Genomic DNA, 23,546 nt, shown 5'->3' on the forward strand with positions numbered 1-23,546 from the left:
AAATAATCTTTAGTTTGTCAACAGCTCACAGGTATACAAGGAGAGGAGAGCTTCTTAAAATCTAATCCTATATTCTTCAGGGCTTAAAGTCTCTGTAGGCTGCTGGAATTAAGTGGCTGTGATTTTTCTGTCAATTCAGACATTTGCTTCATTAAAACTTCATTAAATCTAAACACTTACACTCTTGATTTCATATATTTCTTAAACATCCTGACAGTCTCTCAAACATTTATTCTGTTGATATGTTCATTTTTAGCAATAATGTATTATTTATATTTACATACATGACTGAAACCCTCAGATATTGTAGACAGATAATATCTTACCAGAAATCCCTATAAAGCAGAGTGGTAATCCCTCTATGTAAACACTCAAAACAGGAAAGCACATTCAGAATTTTCTAGATGCATTAATTTAATCCTACTTGGGCCTCTCCAACTAAAGAGCAAAATACATGCAGTGAACTTTTCTAAGAAGGAAGAAAACCTTGCTAAACTCACCTCCAAACAAACTGCAGCAACCCTCAGTTTTTCTTTACAGGTAAGAAACAGCTGCTTTTCATTACTTTGGGCAGTAACATCTCATTAGCATGGCATGTCAGGAAGCTGGAGAACCATCAGCTACACCTGATGAAGTTGATTCCAAGTTTCTTCAAGCTTGACTCAGTCCAAGCAGAAAAACAAGTGGGCTTATGCAGTGGGTAATGGGTAGGAGTAGTTCTGGAAACACTGCTGAGGATGAGGGCTGAAGGAAATGTTCTGGAAAACTCAACTTTGGCCCCAGCAGAGGCTGACTTCTGCTATTTCACTCCCTAGGCAGAGATTTTTGGCAGTTAGGCAGCAAATAATTTCCCCTGCCAAGTAAGTGAAAAGAAATGTATTCTCTGTGACACTTCAGTTTACGTGGCAGGTCAGGGAGGGTATCAGTGAATAGAGGTCCAGCATCCCATTCTGGCATGGGTTGCACAGCTGAGATATGCTGCCTGCAAGAGCTAAGAGTATCTAATTACAGCCTTCACTCCCAGATGTCCCCACTGGCATGAACCTAGTTATAGCCATCAGTGACATGCACTTTGGCAAGCTCCTGACAGAAGGGGTATTTTCCAGGATGCCTGGAGCAGCTAAGAGCTTGTGGAGCTCCACCCTCCGCGTAGGAGGGTCTGTGCTCTGAGGCCAAAGGAGAAACAAGTTTGAGTATCCTAACAATAAAGGGTCTCTCTCTTTATGTGTATATAAATTGGATTTCATCTTCCAGGTGGGAATGTGAACACTGAGCCTCTAATGAGACTTCATTAATTTCATTTCAGTCTGTGTCAAGAGATGATGAAGTCTGGTGGACAGATACTTGACTGTGGAACCCAACAGAAAGCTGGAACCACCTCTACTGTGTTCAAAGTATCCTTCAGGAATGATACCCTGGGGGGACATGAGGAAGCAGGGGACTGTGAAGCACTGTACAAGCACTGTGAAGCCATTGATTCCTTGACAGTTTAATATCGCTTATCAGTTTACAAGGGCTGTGAAACAAGCAGGGTTTGACACCAACATGGTCAGTTCTGCCACCGAGGGTATGAGCTTATGTAAAAAGTGCTAGATTAGTGAGTAGTATACCTCCAATAATCACAGCTAAAGCAAATACATAAATCTGAAACACACAATCACCAATGTAATTATTATTATTATCTCTTTTACCATTGAAGAACCACTTTGTTGAAAAGAACAATTATATCAGTACATTTTTAATTCCTTTTTTAAAACACATTTTCTAAGAAAAGGGTACAAGTAAGACCTGTAAATTTTGAAAATTTCATTAAAAAGCATTTTCTCTTGGATAGAGTTCCTGTCGAGGGTTGATACCACCCTTGTGATTAGCTTCTCAGAGGAATAGGCTTAGGGACAATTCTTACCTTCCTCCTCTGCAAAACAATGCTCTTATCTTTTGATTGTAGCTTCCTCCAAAAAATGTGCTTTTTCCCCACTAAAACCTATTCTGAAGCCTGACCAACCATACAGGAAGGCAGGCTGATAAGAAGTGGGAGTAGAGGTTGTTTTTGATATCCTAATTAGCTAGCTAATAAGTTGCATTTTTCCTATTAGGAGAAGCTCTTTTGCTGAATCCTCATACTGTTGAATTCTAGGAGACAGCATAAGGCTGTTGATCCATGTTGATGGTTAATGTAGAAGATCCATGTAGTTTCCACTCATGTTTGCAAAGGTCTGGTTGTCTTTCTGTCGTTGCTGTGGTAGAAGCTAGGACAGAATGCTATTTATTCACAGACAGGAAAATCACCAAGGGAAGATTTAAAGACATGAATGAAACATTTCACAGAGATACAGAAGATTAATTTCAGAGAGCCACGGCTCACAAAAAGAACCCTGATTTAAAACTGCTCCATAGGGGTTATGAGTAATTTAGCACAGGATAAAACCCTCACATGTTGCCCATGTAAAATACCACACCACTACATGTTATAAAATGACATAGCTGTCCTCTGCTTTTGTTGGTATCAGACAGTGCTGTGACTTCCTGATAATTAACCAAAGCAGGGAAACAGGAAATCAAGAATCACGTTTTCCTAGATATCACCTGAAAAGAAGCAGCTGGGAGTACTTCCACATTTGGCATAAGGTGCATAGCCTCTTTTCTTGTGTCCTCCAAATTCAGTGACGCTCAAGATGCATGTGAAAGGTGTCCCCTTCAATGCTTTTCTTCACTGAGGCAGAAACAACCTGCATGTCACCATGACATTGAGAGGGTACCTTTTGCCTTCCAATTTTTGCAAAGGTGCTTGAAGGAAATTAATACAGCTCTCAACTTCACTAATTGCTCACTTGATTATGTTTCTCAGCCACACTGTAGCTCTGTATTGGCCAAGGACATGGAATACACAGCTAATGGCTGCCCTCCCTCCCTCCTTCCCTCCCTCTCCCCCAGGCTCTGCAGAGCATTGTCCTCACAAAATTATTCAGAACAATGTCTATCACAGTGGCAGGAGGAAAGTGCTTGATCACTTGATGACCTCCTGAGGTCCCTTCCAACCTGAATTATTCTATGATTCTTCAATATCTTTCATGCTTGAACACGTGTATTTTCATCGCAACTGGACTTCCTAGAACATGCAGTTCCAGCTAAACATATTCAACTGTACATGCAAACACACAGGCAAAACAATCTCTGTGAACAGACATTATCAGATATAACTTCACAGATACCACTCATTACAATTCACATGAAATATGGAAATTATGAATTTGTGTATTTCTGTTGCCCAGCTATATGCAGTATGTGAGACAGTTTGCAGAGAGTGAGCACTCTGTTTAGAAGGAGTTGAGTTATTCTGTCTTTGGGTGGAATAACGCACGATTCAAGTCTTTGGCAACATTACCTGGTATCACTTAAGTATAATGCTGAGCCTGATAATTCCTCCCTGAGCAATGATTCAGAAATAGGAAAGGTTTTTGTCTAGTAGCCATCCATTGACTGTCAAAGTCAAACCTACAGAACTGCACACATTTTAGAGAGCATTCAAGTCCCCAAAATGTGAAGAGTTCCCAACTCTTAGGCAATAAACTTTGCTGTGGGACTAACCATACTCTTTTTTCCTGCATCCTCTAAGCAAGATTGTGAAGCTTAAATGAGCATATTTGAGCCTCTTGTTCAGTTTAGATCACTCACTCCTTTTGCTGGTTTTATTCAGGAGGCTAAATATTTCACTGAATTCAGTATTAAAAATGCAAATAACTCAGTCATATCTAATTAGGCATTTTCTAAGCAATATTATAGCATTTCACACAATACAGACTGAAAGAAGAAATAATAAACGTTAACAACCAATTTAGTTCAGAACAGGGATAAAATGTGTTCTTGCTTTGTGAAGTTTCTCACGAAGAAGTTGAATATACTATATAATAGTTTGCATCTACTTTTTGTGACCGAAAAAGTACAGTTTTCTCTTTATTATGTATCTTGGGTCGTGCTGCAATAGTTCGGAGCCCTTCGCATTTCTTAATTGCAATGTGGGATTACTCCCACTAGGTGTTACCCTTCCTCTACGGTTTGTGAAGGAAACCGTCCTCCCGGAGTAAAGCTGGACCACCAGTGGGTGCGCTGCCCAAAATGCAGAAGAGGGGCTCATTCTTCATCCCATCGTGATGGAAACATCTTTCTAAACACTGACGCAACAAAAGACACCCCCCCCCCCCAAAAAAAACCTAACACCAACAACAGACCAGCCCCCCCAAAAAACCAAACACCCCAAGACCAGTGGAAACGTCTCAAAATATTAAAAGAAGAAGAGCTGTTGGATCCCATCAGATTAAGACAGCAGGCACCCAACACGTAGCTAGTTCTGGTAGGCAGCTAATAGCAAACACTGAAATGTGACTGTTTTATTGAAGGAGCTATTGCTCAGAAATGTCATGGTGCTGCAGTCAAAGAACTACACATTCAACTACACATTTATTGTCATAAAGCCTAGCCTGCCCATTAGACCATATTTAATATTTTAAGGCCCTTTACAGGGGGCGTATGCCTTACGAGGCATTCTGTGGCAGCCTTGAATGTTACATGTACTAATATTTCACTGTCTCCCACACAAAATAAGAATAAAACACTGAGATTATGACTATGTTACACAACCCGGTGACTGACACATAAGTAAAAATAGTTGCTATATTTACCCATTGTAATACCCCCAGATGAAGTCCAATTCTCCTCACTGGAGACAAATGGAGAAGAAACCAGTTGAATATTTTGTGAAAAGAGGAAAAAATCTGTTAAAGAAGTTACAATAACCAAAGCCTTTCAGCCAGGTGAAGTATCCTCGCTTGCATAAAGCAGCAGTGAGATGCCCAGAGAAGATAATCCTTCTGAAGAGAGGTTGCTTCAAACCAGATATTTCAGTGCTGGGCATGTTTTTAAGCCCTGAAAATGACAGCTGTCTCAGGGGCAAACACTGCAAGCTGGGTCTTTGCCCAGGACTGTTGAACAGGCTGTATGAACAGTATCTGCCCATGAGAAGGCTCCTTGCTCCCTTTCTGAAGGGGAGTCAGGGGTCAGCTTGCACATTGGCACATGAGACACTGCAGTGGGACAGACTGGTTTGTACTCCTAAAGAAAGACCTTGGACAGTGGCCTGAATAAGGTGCTCGTTACAGCTGTGTTCTGTGTCATGTCGTGTCCCCCCCGCAATGCGCATGGCTTTGGACATCATATGGCGCTGCACAGGAGAATGGTGGGTCTTTCTCATCCGGCCTCCCACTACATGGTAGGCAGGTGGAGTTAAAGCTCTGGAGAGCCAATGTCTGAAGGAGCCGCGTAACTTACTCAGCTGTGAAACTTCTGAAAACACGAGCTGGAAGATCCATTAAGTCCAGGTCTTACGAAGTCTGGTCTCAAATCTACCAAAGCTCAAGGCAAATAAAAAGCTCAAGTCTAATAAATATGTTAGTGCTATTTTTGTTAACCTACATTAATACTTGCCTAATGACAGTGCAATTATGTTTAATTAACAGATGAATTAAACATCCAATTTTTTTATATGGAAGCATTTGTAAGACTCACCTGCTGGTAGGTACAAAATCTTCCACTATAAATTCTGCTATGAATAAGTGCCTGCACAAGCATTATATGATCTCATCTTCTGGGTGCACAGTTTAATCACAGTACTCTCGATAGAGAGCCCACACTAGGGAAGCGGAGTTTAAAATATGAATCTGTGGGAGGCTCTTGAGGTGGCTTCTTGCTAAGTATGGCCAGGAGCAGGGTGACGTGGGGGGAGATGCCACATTAAGAGACTGAGAGGTTAAAGTAACTCCATGAAACTGTCACCAGCAAACCACCATGTGAAAATTTCATGTGCTTTTAGTCTGGTGAATTGACCCTAAAATAGTAAAAGGCAGGAAAACAAAAGTTCCCTGAGTGCTAGCAGATAAGTCACATTATTTCCCCCTTTTTTCTGTGGCAACAAACTCAGATGTTTAAATGGGTAGCAAATCAACTTCATTCAGGCTTATTTTATTTTTCCCTGATCTTTCACAACTGTTTTCACCTCTCTCCTACTCCCCTCAAAAAAAGAAGAAAGAGGGAAACAAGCTGCTTGCGACAAAATGTCAGCAAAACATCACATTAACCTACTTTGCCATTTTGCTCCCACTAATGAAAATACTTGGTGGTCAAAGTCCTGGCAGCTGGCTTTCCCGCGTGGAAAAAGTAATGTTCTGCATCTTTGCTACCCGACTCTTAGTCTTGTTCAGATTAAACTCCTGTAACTTCTGAGTGTCTGGTGCCCCAAGTCTGCCCCATCTCTTTCCTTAGACCACAATATCTCCCTGTCAGCTCTCCCTCGACACATCGTGCTTCTTTGTCATCTATTCTCTTTTCAAAACTTCTGTTTCTCAACTCCCCCTCTTCCTCCTCTTCCTCCTTGTCTTCCTCTTCTTCCTCTTCTTCTCTTGGGCAAACTTAGCTTACTTCTTGCGAGCTAACTTGCCTGTCCTTCCCCTCCCATTTCTCAATTTTTGAAGGACTTCTTACCCCGTGCCTCTGCATCTTTCCATTCCTACTTCATGGACCAATGCATTAGGGCATTTGCAGCAGGGTAGCCTAGAGAGGGCTTCTTTCGCCCCTGTGAAAGGAAGGCACTGACCGTTGCCTTCGCACTCCTCCTCCTTTCAGCTGCTCTCTCGGGGAGGAAAGCCCGCTCGAACTCCCAGAGGACAGCAGCTGAGTACACGGAGGCAGCAGCTCTTCACCGCTGCTTGCAAAGAGACACGGAAAGGTAGATGAAATTCAAGCAAAAGCCCGAAACATAATTGAAATGCTCTCTGCCAACGCATGTTAAACAGGGGCTTATGTTTCACGCAGATCCCGATGTACCTCATTAATCCAAATTAAATCCGAGCTGTAAGGGCACCCAGTTACACGCATATCCACGCAGACACGAGGAGCCAGGCTCGCCCGGTAAAGTGCCGCTTGGCAGGCAGCTGGAGGGGACCCCACCCGCGCGGGGGTCCCCCTCGCCGCCAGCGCCTTCCCCCGGCCCGCGGGAGCCGAGCCCCACGGCGGGGCACCCCCAGCGCGGCGCTCTCCGTCCCGCCCGACGGGGCGCGCTGCGGCTGCCGCCGGGTCTCCCCGCAGGGACGGGGACGGCCGGGAGGTTCTCAGGGGGACCCTGAGGGCGTTAAAAACCTGCGCTGCGCCGGTGTCTTGCGAGCCCAGAAGCAGGCAAGGGACCCGGGGGAGGCGAGTGCCGGCGGCCTCGGGGCGAGCGGAGCCGAGGCGGAGCGGGGGAGGGGGGTCTTGCCTGCGCAAAGACGAGACGTCTCGGAGAAGCCGGGGAGCGAGCCGAAGCCCGGAGGGGTGCCGGGGTGGTGGGCGGCCCGGACCCCCCCCAAGGTTTTACCCCCGCCGGCCGCACACCGCCCTGCCCGTCCGCGGCGAGGGGAGCGCGGCGGCCGCGCAGCGGGCGGGCAGAGGGTCCCCGCCGCAGCCGGGGAAGGAGGACCGGGGCGGGGGGGTGGTGGGGGGGGGAACGGACGGCAACGGGGGACCCTGCGTCAGTGCAGGGCCGTCCCCTTCCCCTCCCCGTGCGCTCGGCTCTGCCTCCCGCCAGCCTCCCACGCCTCCCGCGAGGTGCGGCCGCGCTACATAAACACGGCCCCGCCGCCGCCGCCGGGGCTCTCCGCTCGCAGCCCGACGGAGGCGCCTGGCCGGCAGCGGAGCGGCAGCGCGGCTCCGGGGACAGACGGGGCGGGAGGCTCCGGCGGGCAGCGGCGGGGAGCTGCGCGCTCCCCCGCGGGAGGCGGCGGCCTCGCCGGAGCCCGGGCGGCCGGAGGAGGAGGAGGAGGAGGAGGAGGAGGAAGGGCGGCGGCTCCCCCCGGTATGGCCCTGGCGGACAGCGCCCGCGGGCTGCCCAACGGCGGCGGCGTCTCGCCGGCGGCAGGCGGCGGGGCGGCGGGGAGCGGGGCGGCGGCGGCGGCGGCGGGCGGCTGGTCGACCTTCCCGGAGATCGTGGAGCTGAACGTGGGCGGGCAGGTGTACGTGACGCGGCGCTGCACCGTGGTCTCGGTGCGCGACTCGCTGCTCTGGCGCATGTTCTCGCAGCAGCAGCCCAGCGAGCTGCCCCGGGACAGCAAGGGCCGCTTCTTCCTCGACCGCGACGGCTTCCTCTTCCGCTACATCCTGGACTACCTGCGGGACCTGCAGCTGGTGCTGCCCGAGCACTTCCCCGAGCGCAGCCGCCTCCAGCGGGAGGCCGAGTACTTCCAGCTGCCCGACCTGGCTCGCCGCCTGGCGCAGGCTCGGGCGGCCGCCGCCGCCGCCGCCGCCGCCGCCCGGCCCGCCGCCCTGCAGCGCGACGGCTCGCTCTGCGCCGACGAGCCGCCGCCGCCCGTGCTGGGCTACCTGGAGGCCGAGTCGCTGGAAGGAGCCGCGGCCTCCGCCCCGTCGCCCACCGCCAGCCGCAGCCCCTCGGGCGGGCCGCTGCTCACGCCCTCGCAGTCGCTGGACGGGGCGGGCGGGCGGCGCTCGGGCTACATCACCATCGGCTACCGGGGCTCCTACACCATCGGGCGGGAGGCGCAGGCCGACGCCAAGTTCCGGCGGGTGGCCCGCATCACCGTCTGCGGCAAGACGGCGCTGGCCAAGGAGGTCTTCGGGGAGACGCTGAACGAGAGCCGCGACCCCGACCGCCCTCCCGAGCGCTACACCGCCCGCTACTACCTCAAGTTCAACTTCCTCGAGCAAGCCTTCGACCGGCTCTCCGAGGCCGGCTTCCGCATGGCCGCCTGCTCCTCCACCGGCACCTGCGCCTTCGCCCCCGAGCAGGGCGGTCCCGCCGATGACAAGATCTGGACCAGCTACACCGAGTACGTCTTCTGCCGGGACTGAGCGTCCGCCCGGCCCCCCGGCGCGGGGAGAAGGCGGCGGCCCCCGCGCTCCCTCGCGCCCGCCGTCCCCTCCCGGCCTGGAGGAAGGAGGGCGCGGAGGGGGGGCCGCGTCCCCCCTGCCCTTCCCTCGCCCCGGCGTCCGCCTCCGCGCACGAGGCGGGTCAGCCCCCAGCGCGGCCCCCACCCCTCCTGCACGCACCTGCTCACGGCCCCGGGGACACGAGGTCACCGCCTCGCGCCTCGGCCGCCACGTCCCTGCTCAGCCGCCTTGTCCCGGCTCGCGCCATCATCCGCCCTCCAGACCTCCCAGTAGCTGTGTCGGTAGCGAGGAAGGAGAGGGGTGGCGGGAGTAGACAAATGACCCGTCCCAGGAAAGCGTGCGGGCGCGCCCGGCCCCTGCCCCTCTCCGCGCACGGTTACGCTGGGGTGTTTTAAAAACTACCCGCTTAGGGCCTGAGGAGCTTTTCGGTTGCTTTTCAGCAACTTCTGCTGACGATGGCACGATCAATGGCTGTCTTTTCTCATCACCATACCCTTAAGCAGGATTTCGCCTTGTTGGGTGGACCCATAATGGTCCGTTCTATCCTCCCATCCCATCAAAGTGATGCACGTCTGTGAAGGACCGTCACATAGAAGTGATGCCTGACTGTGAGGGTGTGGCACTCCGGCTCGCACCTCATCTCTAGAGATGAGTAATTCTGCAGGAGGCGTGCGCGTGGCCCTTCCTGACCGGTTGCATCCATCTCCCCTCTCTGCTCCCTATCTCTCTGAACTCCCCTCTCCAAGCTCTTACACTGGACCAGGGCCTGCACAGCAGGCGCGTAAGGCTGAAGTAAAAGGACAGGTTCGCTGGATAACCAACCATTTGAACTATAAAGTGTCCTCAGAGACACGCATTTATTCCCTCGAGAGGTAAAAAAAAAAAAAAGACGCTTTGAAAAACTAAAGTGCTTGTGAATCGTAACTTTCATGGGTGGTGTGAAGTCCTTATAATTCTCTTGAAGTTACTGTCTATAATATGCGTAGAAATCTCAATGCGTATTTCCTTAAACACCCTCAAAACGATGGGGGAGAGGTGAAGCCAGGCACGCCAGAGTGAAGGTAGGGCCTGCTTCCTGGGAAGCTGAAATCTTGTATGTTGAATTAATGCAGATGTACATCATAAGTGTAATCAAGAGCACCCTGCTTGTTACTTTAAGTTTTGTCATGTTAGTGCTGTAAAACTTTGAAGCCAACAGGATTGATGCTGAAACCACTTTTTAAGAAACCAGGGCAATGACACTGCTGAGAGTTAAGTACTTCTTCCTTGACAAACTTAGTGCTTCTTAGAAAGGATTAAGCCCCGTCCTTACAAAAAAACAAAAACGAAGCCAACTTTCTTCAGGGGAAATTACCCCTTCTAAGCTGTATTAGGTTCGTGCTATCTAACAGTCTTTCTTTCCCAGAGGAGGCAGCCATAGCTTGCTTTGGAACAGACGGTCTAAGCAGCAGGTTTTACAGTAGGGAAGATTGAGCAGCTCTTTCTAATAAATTCTTGAAGACTGGAGTACAAAATCACTTTCCTTTAAAACCTGAACTTGATTTAAAAGCCTGTATTGTCCATTCAGACCTTCACGAAAAAATATCCTAAATGTATCCAAAGTGTTGAAGAATTTAGAAGTACATATTAAAGGCTTGAAGTTACATTTCTAAAACTCTTGAATAATAAATTGTTCTAACTCCAAATTTAGAAATACTGCTAGCACTTGCATTCTAACCAAAGAATTTCACAGTAGGTTTTTATTTTTAAAACTTTAATTCCTCTGAAAAGAGCTATAGCTACATATGTATTGAGTTGAGTTTCAGTGCTCAGTCTCTCTGTTCACCACTTGGTCTTTCATTAAGTGCATGCACAACTGCATAAAACTGAAAATAATTTGCATCATGTTGTTTTTTTTTATATTAGAAAGATTGTTTATCAATGTGATTAAATGGAAGATGCGCATACGAAAGCGCTGGGTATTGTCCAGTTGTAGATAGTTGTATAATGGAGTATTTTTAAAAGGAGAGAAATGTATACCTGCCAAATTAGATGCCAGATTAGAGTGAGAGGCCAATACACCTGAAAATGGAATGAAACCTGTTTGTCCTATGCCTTACTCTGAGATGATTTCTTTGTGCTTAACTTATTTATACCACAAGTGAAAGGACATTGATCACAGCTACTAGGTCTTTACAATGCCGTTCTCGAGAATAATGACTGTCTTTTTCTAGTTTCTGTTAAGTAATTCTGAAGTATGTTTTTTAAGATTTTGTATAAAATCAGTTTTCAGTACAGTGTTCAAATTCACTCTAGACAGCTTTCTTTTTTTAAGAATCTGGTAGCTTACTAAATCCATCATAGGAGCTATGAATAGGGGCAGATTTAAATTGAACTTGTGATTTAGTGTACATATATATACAGTATATAAACATTTTACACGAATCATTTAGTTTTTTAATCATTTTAGTGCTACAGAATTTCATAATATATCTAGCTGAGCATTTACATATAACGCTGTGTACATAATACGGTAATGTTTTACTGGTTTCCTATACCTATTTCTATGGAAAAACTGAATATGAATATCAGCTTGTAGAACTGAAATCGATTACGTATTTGCTTGAATGTGAGTCATAACTAGCTTCCAGGTGGCTGAATGCATCTCTAAAACAAAGATTGCCTGTATTTTGATCAATGATTGCCTATCTGTTTGCTGGCAGATGACCCAGAAATTCTCATATTTTAAGTAAACATGGGTGTAATAAAAATATAAACCGATGATTTTTTAATCTTTGTGTTTGTGCTAAAAACTCTAAGCGTTAGTAGTATTAGGAAATGGGGCCCTTCATTTACTGACAACTCATTACATTTAGGGTTAAAATGATGGTGCCATAAACGTAATAGTCATTTGATGGCTTGCCACAGAAGACGATATTTTTCTTAAACATTACTCAGTAATTTCAGTAAAATATTTAAAAGGTAGAACGCCCAAGGCAAAGTCACTGAGTTTTGCTGGTCTCTTCTATTGAGAGCTCAAAGAATGGATAAACACGATGACTCTGCTAACCTGTTGACATGCAGAAGGACAAAAATCTAAAGGCACAATACTGTATACATTTTGTAGCTGTCGTTGTTCACAGTTCATGTACTTAGGGATGAATGCAGTAGCATTTACAAGTGCTATTAAAAAAACAAAGGCAGTCTTTCCTTTAATTAGAAGTTAATGCATAGGTCTTTTCAGTGATGCATATCAAGAAGGGTGACTTTGCAGATGTTTGATAGGATGTTTATATTTTTATACATGTAGATAACGAGCCACTTACTCATTCTTATTTTCACATGTATAGCATTGAAAATAAAGATCCTCCTAGGAAAATGTTGCATACCAAATTAAATTCTTGTTCTTTAAATATTAACTCAGTTGTGTGGTTTATGCTGTCCTTTTTACTCTTGGTAAAGATGTCATTAGCTTTGCTCTCTCTTCCACAGTATCATATTCATAACTTCAGCAAAGACTCCAAACTAATATGTAAAGCAGAAACATTGAGCAAAGAATATTATGTGTGTAGGCATCTCTAGTAACAGCCATGACAAAATAAACAGAACTTTTAAGTGTCACAGAGATTTTTTTGTAGTACTGGTCAATATAAACCAGTCCTCAGGAAACCATAGTGATTAAACAGCTTAATTTGAATAGCACAGAATAATTGTTGAAATAAAATGTTAATGTTTTTTATGAAGCTGGAGAATAATAACATTGGATATAGTGCTCATTTAATGAAAGAAACATTAATACCTAAGGAAATAGATGATCCGAGAGAAATGTGTTTAGAAATTCTGTTAAGGAGCAGAGGGGTGATCTTGTTAGCTACCTTGTGATCTCTAGCAACCTATTACAAACCTGAGGATTTATAATAAACCTGTGGTCAGTTTCATTGAAAGTTAGTAATGAATTGCTAGTATAATCCACATCTGTGAAGTGCATGCGTATTTAATAGAGCTTTCTTGGGTAGCATAGTTATAATGCAAAGGAACCAGCTGAAGGTAGTTTAATCAACTGTTTTATTTGACAGCTTGATAGTATTTGAGAGCTTTGTTATCATGCAATAATTTAAGAAAGGACTCAAAACTTGGAGTCTGTCTTTCTGCCGGCTTAGGTCTCATTTCCTTTACACTACCACTTCAGTTACTCTGCTCACGCTCATCCCTTTTATTTCACTTCTACGAGGCAAAAGATGGCATGTTCTCTGACAGAGCCAGCTTCTGCTATGCTGAAGGTTATGGCTGAATTCTACCTTTCTGCCTCAGTGAACTACAGATTTTTTTTCCCTTTCCTTTACCCAGCCAGCAGTATTAATGGAATTTGTAAGAACGTAACATCTGCGAGGTTTTTTAGTTCTTTTAATTGTGTTTGAAATTACCCATCATCTCGGAAGTTGTTAAGGGGGACAGATGTCCACCCAAATGGACAATGCAAGTGTATGAGCCTTATTTCCTTAGCAAACAAAGCTAACAACGAATTACTGTAATTAACATCTGGCACTGTCTATATAAAACCTTTTGTCAAAGGAAGACAGAGTAGTCCGAGTGTACTAAATCCCTATGGACTGAGGAGGCAAGTGGTCACGCTTACTTTTGCGACACTGGCCAGTCAGAGAAATTAATGGGTGGACGAGAATGGCTTAAAAATATTTCCAGCCTCCAAATTCCTGCATTGTTTCCAAGTGTAGCTCAAACAGCTTTGAGCCTTGTTACAACAGCCCTTCTTGGCTGCCTGTCTTAAACCTGTCTGTTGGTACCTTTTCTGGAGAAAATTTTTGCTATAAATATGGAGCTTTTAGGACTCCTTCTGCCCTTTTGGCTGGCAAAAATGGATCAAAATGTGCAGGAAAAAATTTTCCAAAGGCTAGATTTGACTCATATTTTTCTATTATAGGAAATCTTCAGCATGGTTTTTAATGAAAAATTAGGGGAAATGCGTTATTTATTTAGAAAGTACTAGCATTTAGTTTTATGAAACTGAATGCTAATTTTGTTTTTCATTAAAATGAGCTGCATGTGTTTTTCCCCTTGGAGTGAACTGTACTAGATGTAAGGCTCTGGTGCTGTATTAATACTGCCATTGCTAGTAGTCTGTTGGAAATACGCAGCACAACTGCTGAGACAGTCAAAACCATAGTCGGTCAAATTATCACATTTCTTCCCTGTTCCACTCTCCACTGTGTTCAAACTGGAATAAAATTAAACTCTGTTATACATCTCTTGCTCTAAATTTTTTTTAGCACATACTATGGAGTATTTGATACTTCCATCAAAGCTGTTGGCAGTGGTGAGTCAGGGTTTTGAAGCAGATCTATTTCCTTGTGAGGAAATCAGAGCTAGGAAAAATCCTTGCACAAAATGGGAGCAGCCTCATGGGGAAATTTCTTGGTATCACAAGAAATTCAAGATATTTTTCTGTCAATCCAAATAATGCATTCACACATTGCTCCTATCTTGCAATGCTTCCCTCCCCTCCCCAAAAAAGCTATAGTCCTTGATGTAATTTGTTTGTTCCAGGTCTTATTTGATATCATCTGGACGAAAGACATTTTCTTCTTCAAAAAAGTTCACTGTTTAGCTGCAGGGAAATGACAATGTTAGCAGTACATCTTGCTTAGAGATATGGACAGATGTGGGTTAATATTTTATCATCCTTTTTAATTCAACATCATATGAAAGGGAGGGAAGTTCACACAGGAGCGTATAGGAATGAGCCAATGTGTCCTGTGATGTCAGTATACAGATGATGCCCAGCTCCATAAAGCCTCTGACTTGGCTTTTGCAGCTTAACAATTTTCCCAGACTAGAATTTAAGTAAGTGTTAACTCACTGAAGTTCAGCTAGAAAGGATGAGAACAGCCTATCTAGACTGCGATAAAAAAGCAGCTCCATTGATAAAGAGCATGTGATCTATCATTTTCCTTTGTAATTTTGAGGTTAAGCCACAACCTTGGTTAGTTTACTGAGGAGCAGGCTGTGATGTAAAAAAAAAAAAAAAAAAAGTAAAATAAAGGAAAAGCCCTTTCCTCCAGTCCTCTCCCTGCACACACGTTCTCCGGGGGGGAATGCAGTGCTGGTGTGATGGGAACGACCTTTCTTTTTGGTTTCAGGGATAACTGCAATAACCCACAATGCTGCCACCTCAGTTTTGACTGTTTTTCTGGTCATGGCTGAACTTTAGGGTCACATCAACACTTAATAAATAGTCCTTTAGCAGAGCATATCGTCAAAACTATGTAGATTTCTGTAGATTTGGATATAGTTTGGGTTTGACTCAGATTTTCCAAATAGCTTAGTGACAATCTCACTCCTCGTATTACAGCAAAGTCCGTGATTATTAGAAGCCTGAAGTTAAAGTTTTTCCTTTAAAAGGGCAGACACCATTCCAGGAATGTGGCTTTTTTTTTTTTTTTTTTTTTTTCCTTTCAGTAAGGGAAGTCAATTATGGATTTTTTTTTTTTTTTCAAATCTGTCATCTTGTACAAACACTCCTGATTTTCCTCACCTTGTAAAATTCAGTTCCACATCTTCCTATGGCTGACAGCTCAAGGCACAAGTATTTCAGAAAGCTGCAAGGACCAGGAGGTCTTGCAATAACTCGCAAGTGCTACATGGCAATCCCTTCCTGCTGTGGTCACTCTTGCGGTCAGAGCCAAGCTGGGTGGGCAGCTGGGTCCCAAGCCCCAGGACGACCCACCGGACCTGACCACAGCTGCCCCTTCTGCCTTGCTTCCTTCCCGGCCATGACCGAGGTGGCTCAGTAGTCCTTGAGCCAGCACGGTCTCACTGCCGGCGCCTTGCCTGAATAAAAAAGCAGCATTTGTATTCTGGTAAGCTCCATGCAGCCCAACAGCCACAAATTGGCACTTCTTCTCCCCTAGACTTCTGACCCACTTATTTCCAGGGTTTGCTTTCACGGTCTGTATGTTATCTGCTGTCTCGGGGTATGGCTGGAACATGGGAAGGATTTAGCTGTTTGCAGTAGGCTGCCTAATAGTTTATCTGCTGTGGTGCTAAAGGGACGATAAAGACAACTCAGTTGAAAATAGTTTTACAGTTCCTTAAAATTTTGTGGTCTGAATAAACCATGAAAAGTGCTGCATAAACTATAATAAAACTGGGTAAAGGCACCTTTTCTTTTATAGGTGAGAACAATGGCTTTTTTAGTTTTGCTGGAGCACTAGCATATTTATCCACTTGGGCTTGTTTGTATCACGTTAAAGGCTGGAGAGTGCTCAGTTGCAGGTAACTGGACCAAACAGTCATATTTCTTCAGAAAATGTTAGAAGAAGAGTATATGTATACAAATGCATTAGCGTTTCTGTTTCTAAAAGAAAAGTTTATAGGTTGCTTGCAGATTATAAGACTGGATGTTTTTCAACACATCACGTCCTAGGGTTTGAGGACAGAAAGAAATGTCCAGATCATCTAGTCTGCTGTTCTACATAGCATACACTGCAGGGCTTCCCTGAATGGAGTCTTTAAATCAGGCAGTGAATCTCTTAGACTGCCATCTAATCTCATGGACAATACTGCTGGTGAAAAAGAAGACATCACAGTGCTTGATTAATTGTTCCGCTGCAAATGTCACCAGCTTTGGCTTCCACCCAGAAGGGTCTGTAATGTCTTCTTCACTGACACCAAGAGGCTGGAGAGAGCATTCTGTAGGTGGGTATGTATGGAGGCAGCTCGTTTGTTCTAAATCTGGGGACAAACTGTCCCGTCTTTTCCTTCAGTTCCCTGCCACTTGTCCCTGTAACCAGTTTTGTGTTGGCACTGCTTATGTGGCCATGGGGTGAACCAGTTCAGGGACCTGGTGCAGATGAAAACCTTAAACAAATAAATGGAAAAAGGCAGGTTAGCTGTCAACTGGAGCAGCTCCCTGAGCTGGCTCACAGCATAATAAAGTTACCAGTGCCAGGAGAATGGTCTGATGACTAAACAGAGTGAGCTCCTGTGGTCTGTCAGTAAGGCAGGTTATTTAGACCTTTAGTCACCTCATGTCTCTTCTCTAAATCCTCTTCAACATCTTTTGAACTGCTGATTTCAGATACTGCTCATTCTAGTAAGGGAATGCACTAAAGCCAAGTACAATTTTTCTGTCCTGTCCTCTGTTTTTTCTGTTCGTCTGTCTGAGGTTTGCATTGGCAGTCCCAGGGGTTTAAGCATTGCTGGAGTTTATGTTCAGTAAACCACCACTGTGAGCAGCTGTGTTCTGTCCTACAAATGCTGTCTCAATTATTAGTCAAAATGCATAGCAGTGTACAAGGTGTTTTCTTATTAAACATTATACCACAGTTCAACTTCTAACAACTAAATAGCCTTAAAAACCAAAGCAAAACTAATACAAGAGGATCTATTTTCTATACATGCGTGTTGATGGACATTACTGTGTCACACAAATGTTTGGTATCATTTTTTACTAGTTATTACATTGCATAGGTAGTTTTCAACTGGATAAATGGATGGCTGAGGGCTGGTGTCAGGTTGGCAGGCTTAAAGTTCCCAAATTACCCAATTTTTTTTAACCACTGTCTTCAAACACAGTTTATGTTTTTCCCAGTGCTTTGGAGCTTCCCCAGGGTTCTGAGACTTTCTGAGAAGGCTGCATTAGTAATGACACAGGCTCAGAAAGACACTAGATGTAAATTGGCCAGACCTGATATAAAAAAAATACTTGTTGCTCATCTTTTTTGGATTAGTCTCAGAAGGGAAATTGTTCATTATTCTGAACAGACATGCAGAGCAAAATTTTTATAGTTTTACTGAACTAATAAGCCTCCAACTTACATCTAGTAATGAATCAATACAATTTTTCACATTGGTCCTAATAAAATAAAATAATTTCATTTTTAATCATGCTGACTACTACTTCCTTTGTATTCTTTTTCCTTACCTTATTGAATTTATACAATGTAATTAGTACAGCATTTGGAATTTATAGCTTTTTATTTATACAGGTTGTGATAGCCTTCTCTTTCTCTATTAGTGTTTATATCTATGACTTTTTAATAGCAGCTATGTGGATCCTGTCCTGGGATGTACTGGATAACTGTATCTCCCATTGATCTCAATAAAAGGTGCTGTCACTGCAGGTTGTACGTAACAATTTAGCAAAAACAGTTCTCTCTTTTACATTCAGGACTTTACATTTACATTTATTTGCTGAAACTGTAACCTAGGATTTAGAAATATAGTATTTTTAAAGGTAAGTTTCTTGATACGCAATTAGTGGGAATTTTTACCATAATGTTACTTTGTGTTTTGACTATTTAATCTCATTCTATTGTGGTGCATGTCCAAAGAATATCTAGAGGATATACCAAAGGAGTATTTTCTCAGATCTTTCCTAGCACTGTTTTGACACATCTGAAAGTTGCTTCTTCCTTATATTCAGTTATTTATGTTATTTCTAACCTCCATTTAGAGTCACCTAAGAACATTGCTGATGTGCATTTTGGAGTGCTACACATGTGGCACACAGCTCATTCCTTTGCTCTTACCTGAACTTGGTATTTGCTTTTTTTGAGGCCCTGCTTCCAATACATTCTTCCCATAGGTATGAATTGGTGTGGAAATCAGAAGGACAACATGGAAACTCAGCTGTGGTAAAAGCATGTGGCCAGGTAAGAGTGTCATCAGTGACAACTTAGCTCCTAGAGGCTGCACACTTTGCCTCCCCAGCCCACGAACTTGTGGTGTGTGGAGGCTGATACTGTCTGGATAAATAATAAACACTTAACATTACAAGTAATATGTTGTAGTAGCTTTTCTCTTACTTTGTATTCATCAGGTTACTCCTCAAGAGAAGGCCCTACTGTAGCTTTTGGCTATAATTCCCTCACCATAACCCATACAGTTGTCCTCACCATTTTTCCCTTGATAGTCTCTTAAGTAGCTCAATGTTCTTCCCATATTTTCATTTGCAGAATTAGATTACAGAAAATTAGAGGAAGAAATGCAGCTTTAAATCAGCATCCTTAGACAATGTGAGATTACTTTTAACCTTAGTTTTTATAGCCACAAATGGGAATAAAATAGTTGCTGGCTGAAATCAGCAAGTCATCCCCTTTATATGGAATAACAGAATATGTAGTTCTGAATAACTTGGTTTAAATCAAGCAAGAAAGTCTTCCTGAGGTCAGAGCGGCTCTCTTCTGTAATAGCAGTTGCCTAATACTGAATGTTTTCCCCAAGATGAAGTGTGTATCATGCAGACATTTCACAAACAGAGAAAGGCAGAACACAGGACAATCATTTCAGAATTATAAACCCTTCCATGTCTCCCACCTTTTTCCAAAGATACTGTGTCCTTATGAAACTTCTTGTGTTTTCCTTCTGACCAGCTAGGAAACATATTTCACCATTCTTCTTTACAGAGATGCTCTCATTCTACAGCAATTTTCATCTTTCCTAAGGCGATGTATTGGCCTGCAGTTTTGCTTTCCAGCTATTATCTTCCTTAACTGAACCTTTATATTTTCTAAATCTTCTGCAACAGCTGCTACATGTGTACTTCTAATAAGTCCAATGTTGGATTCAGTGATTTACCTACTTTGTGAACTCTTTTAGCTCTTACATTTTCATCTCTTTTGTATGAAAAGGCTTCTGGCTGAGGCACATGGTTCTGTCTGTGTATACACATGGTATATCTGAATCTGTGGTATCTAGGTACGCAGGAATTGCCACACCATCTCAGCTAACTGCTTTGCTCAGTCTTTTATCTTCTCTGATCATGACTGACAGTGGGTACATCAAAGTAAACTGTAAGAATCTCTGTAAAGCCCACAGAGCATCTGAGTACTGTGCCATAAACCCATTTTTAAGTATGTGGCAAAGAATTTTGCTTATGCATTCAATAAGGAATTGTACGCTGTAAGTATACTATGTAAAAGTATTATGCTTTGCTGATTTCCTTTCTCTAAGGAAAGGTCACTAGAAGAAATGTATTTTGAATGTTCTTCTGGTTTACATATGTGGAGAAACCTACACAGTGCTGGTGTACCTACACAGCAGCTAAACTCTACCAGTACTGTATAAGTAGAATTGCACTCCTCTTTCTGCTTAGCTTCACTTGGGTCAGGCTTTGTAAAAGAACTTGCAGTTCTTCCAATATATTATATTTTTCCCCTTGAAATGAAGAAGAATTTGCTCTGTGATTTTTGGAGAATGTTTTTATTATTTTGATAAGAAAATGTTCTTTTCCATGGTTATTTTGTATATAAAAGAAAGATTTAGAAACAGATTTTTTTAGTTTTGTGAAAGCCTTAGTCTTTCCCTCAGGGTTTCTCCTCTTTATTGTTACTTTATGAATTTAATGTTTTTGATTGTTATATTTTAGAAGATTTTTTAATCTGCTTGTTGTGTGCTTTCAATCAAATTTCATGAATTTAATAGAGTAATCTTGAGATTTTTTACTTGTCCAGCTAAAACCTGCTGCCTACATTAGCTTTATGGGACCAGGCAAATTCATATGCATATATAGGTGCATCTACTTAATTCCTCTTTTGTTAAAACTTTCTTTCCCACCATTATTTTTAGTTTCTTTTTCTGAAATTCTCTCCAGCTGTACACGGACTGATAGTTACACTAGGGTAACTAGCTATGTAACACTTGGATAGTTACCTCTGTGTAAGGGTGGGCAAATTTTGGTGAATTGCATTGCTGAAAAATGCATTTCACAGGGAGCTTTAGGTATTTGAAAACAGAGACATAAGTAAAACTGACAGTGCCTTCAATTGTTTTAGGTTAAACCAAAGGGCCTGGGGATATCAACTGCAAACCAGAGTTTCCCTTAGCTGCCTGTCTTGAATGGAATAGAAAACTTGTCTCAGATAGGGGAGCTCAGAATACAGCTTGTCTTTGCCTGGTCAAGCAGAAATTTGTATGAGCCCTTGCAGGTGAGTGCCCAGCCCAGGTTGCTAATGGGTATCTGCAGTCTTACTGATCTACTTTAAAGGGCTGGAAGGACAAGTTCAGCTGCTTTTTTTGTGAAAACTCTAAGCAGGGTCACTGTACCTCTGTGCAGAGCATAGGTCCTGCATGATCATGAGATGCTTTCTAGCCCAATGCAGATGGGGCAAGTCTAGTGTTGGGGAACCGCCCAGCAAAGGGCTGAAGTGCCAGAGGTCATCACCTAACACAAGTACAGCACTGGAACTAGTCCTTTCTCAGCTGAGAGAGAACTGGGGCATGTGTGCTCCCCCCTGCACGAGACCTCTATTAGGAGGCACAACCTATTACGATGGCAAGAAGGTCTCCTCAGTCACTGGAATGGATGGGGCAGGGATAAGAAGGCTGAATGGACTTGCATAAGCAGCACCTAGGATCTTTGTTGATGTTGGTTTTGACAATGTGAGCATCCATTTCCCAGATATCCCTCCTCCCTCAGCACGTGGGGAGCAAATACAGATTTCAAGCCAGAATAAAGAGCAGTGAGTCATGTTTACTAAGTATGTACTTATTTTTAGAAATAAAATCAGAATTGCACATTTCATAAGTATGAGTGCATACATAGGCATACAGTTCTTAGCATAATTCAGTCATCCCAGCACACTGTGAGTATGACCACCAAGAGGGCATCATGATCATCTTGGGTGGTCCAGATCATGCATTCCAGTTTGCTCCGATAGGTAGAAAGCATCCATAGGGATGAGGAAACATGTTTCATCTCCCTTGCTGCCCCTGCCCCTGTCTTGCTGTCCCTTGCTGGAGCAAGGACATGGTAACATTAGTTTTCATACAACCCTTCATTCTCAGCATCCTGTACTTTTTTTTTTCCTGAGGAAGAGGAGTCTTCCCCATCATTGTCAGCTGATAGAGAATAATTTTTAATTCATCAGCTACTATTTAGATGAGGTAGATTTGAAATGGCTGTCCCCTTGTAACTTACCAGTTCTTTCTATCTTTTCTAGGCGACAAAAAAAAAAAAAATCTCCTTTCCATAAATAGAACCTTCCTGACGATCTCTAAATTATTCTTTTCCTAACAAAGTCTGTGGTATGGCAACGTGGCCAAGAGGTTTGGGGCTTTGGCACTGAATGTGAAGGATGGAAAGGAAGCATAGGAAGATAATAGAAATATTGACCAGTAGCCTCTGTGATGGGCAAAAAAGTGGTGCTTTTTTTCCCAGATCAGAAGAAGTAGTAACATACACAGTTCTTTTCTTGTCAAGACCTTTTCTTGGATGCAGGTGTCTCCTCAGGTTTCCTATGAGAAAAAACAAAGCTCCTGGGAGACAGAAAAGGCTTATACAAGTGCAACCCTCGCATGAACTTTTTGTCTTCTTGGACAGTTAAATATCAGAGAGAGAGGGGTGAAACACAGAGAAGAAGAGAGGAAGAAAAAAGGAAGGGAAAGGAAGGGAAGGACTCATGCAAATACTGAGACTATACTGAGATATACATTTGACGCTTTATTTCCATAAAGAAATAGTAAGAAATTTCAGAAAGAAGGGCATGTGAAGAAATGCTAAGAACTGCAGACAGTCCATACAATGTATTCCAGCAAAGGCAAGGGGAACAGGCACATATCGGTCATGCAGTCCTATTGCAAACAAATCGCTGTGTCAGTACTTAGATTTGAGACAGCTTTGTTTGCACATGGCTGGGATGCTGGCTATCATTTCCTAATGGCATTTAAATAATCCTTTATTTATTGGGTGTTTTGGTTGCAATATACATTGGGACATTCATGCAACGGAAAAGAGAATGGGGCACAACTTTGTATTGCAATGTGTTAGCAGAGACTCTAAGTCTGTATAAAGCACTAGCAAGCAGGCAGCTGCATGTACAATAGCACCATCGACTCCCACATCCACATGGTTGTGTGGCGGGAGTGCGCTTGGTATCCTTGGTTTTCCTTCCACCCTTGTGTGGAGTAAGCTCCAGAGACGGCAGGTACACCTTCTGCCTGCCCACACTGGCCCTGCAGAGCAGCAGCATCTGGAGCACACATTGTGGTTAGGAACTCCAGACGAAATGCCGATCTGCAGTTCTCAGCTACGGAGGCAGGTAAGTGAATGGCAGGGAGATGGTAAGAAGACCAGAGTCAGGTCTCGAGATCTGATGTTTCTCCCTTTTGAGTGCATAGGGATTTTTTATTTTCCAAAGAGGATTTAGGCTTTTTTTTTTCTCTAAAATGCCTCAGTTTTGCCATGGTGCAGAGCTGCTAGCAGTTGGGAGTTTAACTACTTTGCGCAGTGATTGCTGAGGGTGTCAAGTGAGCCTTTGCCTGTGAAAAAAAGATGGCATTGCATCTGAAACACGTCAGGTGCCAGCTAGGAGAGTTGCACCTGAATTTCCGTGCTCTGCTGACACCTGCACAGTCATTGCAAGATCTGCAGATCAGCTGTGCAATTTCTTTCCCCTGTTGTGCCTGGCACTTGTATTTTTCCTTCTGAAAGGAGCTTGACCCCATTAGGCATCGTCCAGGGCTCAAGTATCAAAATGATAGAGGCTGTTTAAGTATTTGGAACCTTTGGAAAAGCTGCTTTCAAAACTCCAGCTATGACTGACAGAAAGGGGTGTGTTTGCATCAGTCCAGAGAGAGCTGATCTGCTGGAGAAGAAGTAAGAAAGGAATGTTCCATGTAGC

General features: G+C 43.9%; 2 protein-coding genes across 2 annotated transcripts in view; one reads left to right on the top strand and one right to left on the bottom strand.

Moving 5' to 3' along the window:
• ACOD1 (aconitate decarboxylase 1) overlaps positions 1-4,165 on the bottom strand; it is a 32,625-nt gene extending 28,460 nt beyond the window's left edge. Inside the window, exon 1 of the mRNA XM_069802514.1 lies at positions 501-4,165. The gene's annotated coding sequence lies outside the window, so the exon portion shown is untranslated. The remainder of the gene's footprint in view (positions 1-500) is intronic.
• Positions 4,166-7,606: 3,441 nt separating this feature from the next.
• KCTD12 (potassium channel tetramerization domain containing 12) lies at positions 7,607-12,326 on the top strand. The gene has a single exon (XM_069802519.1). The coding sequence runs from the start codon at positions 7,882-7,884 to the stop codon at positions 8,887-8,889; it is 1,008 nt and encodes a 335-aa protein (XP_069658620.1). The 5' UTR covers positions 7,607-7,881; the 3' UTR covers positions 8,890-12,326.
• Positions 12,327-23,546: the final 11,220 nt, after the last annotated feature.

This window comes from Haliaeetus albicilla, chromosome 15, assembly GCF_947461875.1.
Source record: "Haliaeetus albicilla chromosome 15, bHalAlb1.1, whole genome shotgun sequence".
In the NCBI taxonomy this organism is placed as follows: domain Eukaryota; kingdom Metazoa; phylum Chordata; class Aves; order Accipitriformes; family Accipitridae; genus Haliaeetus; species Haliaeetus albicilla.

Coding starts and splice junctions, on each gene's coding strand:
- KCTD12 (XM_069802519.1), top strand. CDS start 7,882: ATGGCCCTGGCGGACAGCGCCCGCGGGCTGCCCAACGGCGGCGGCGTC.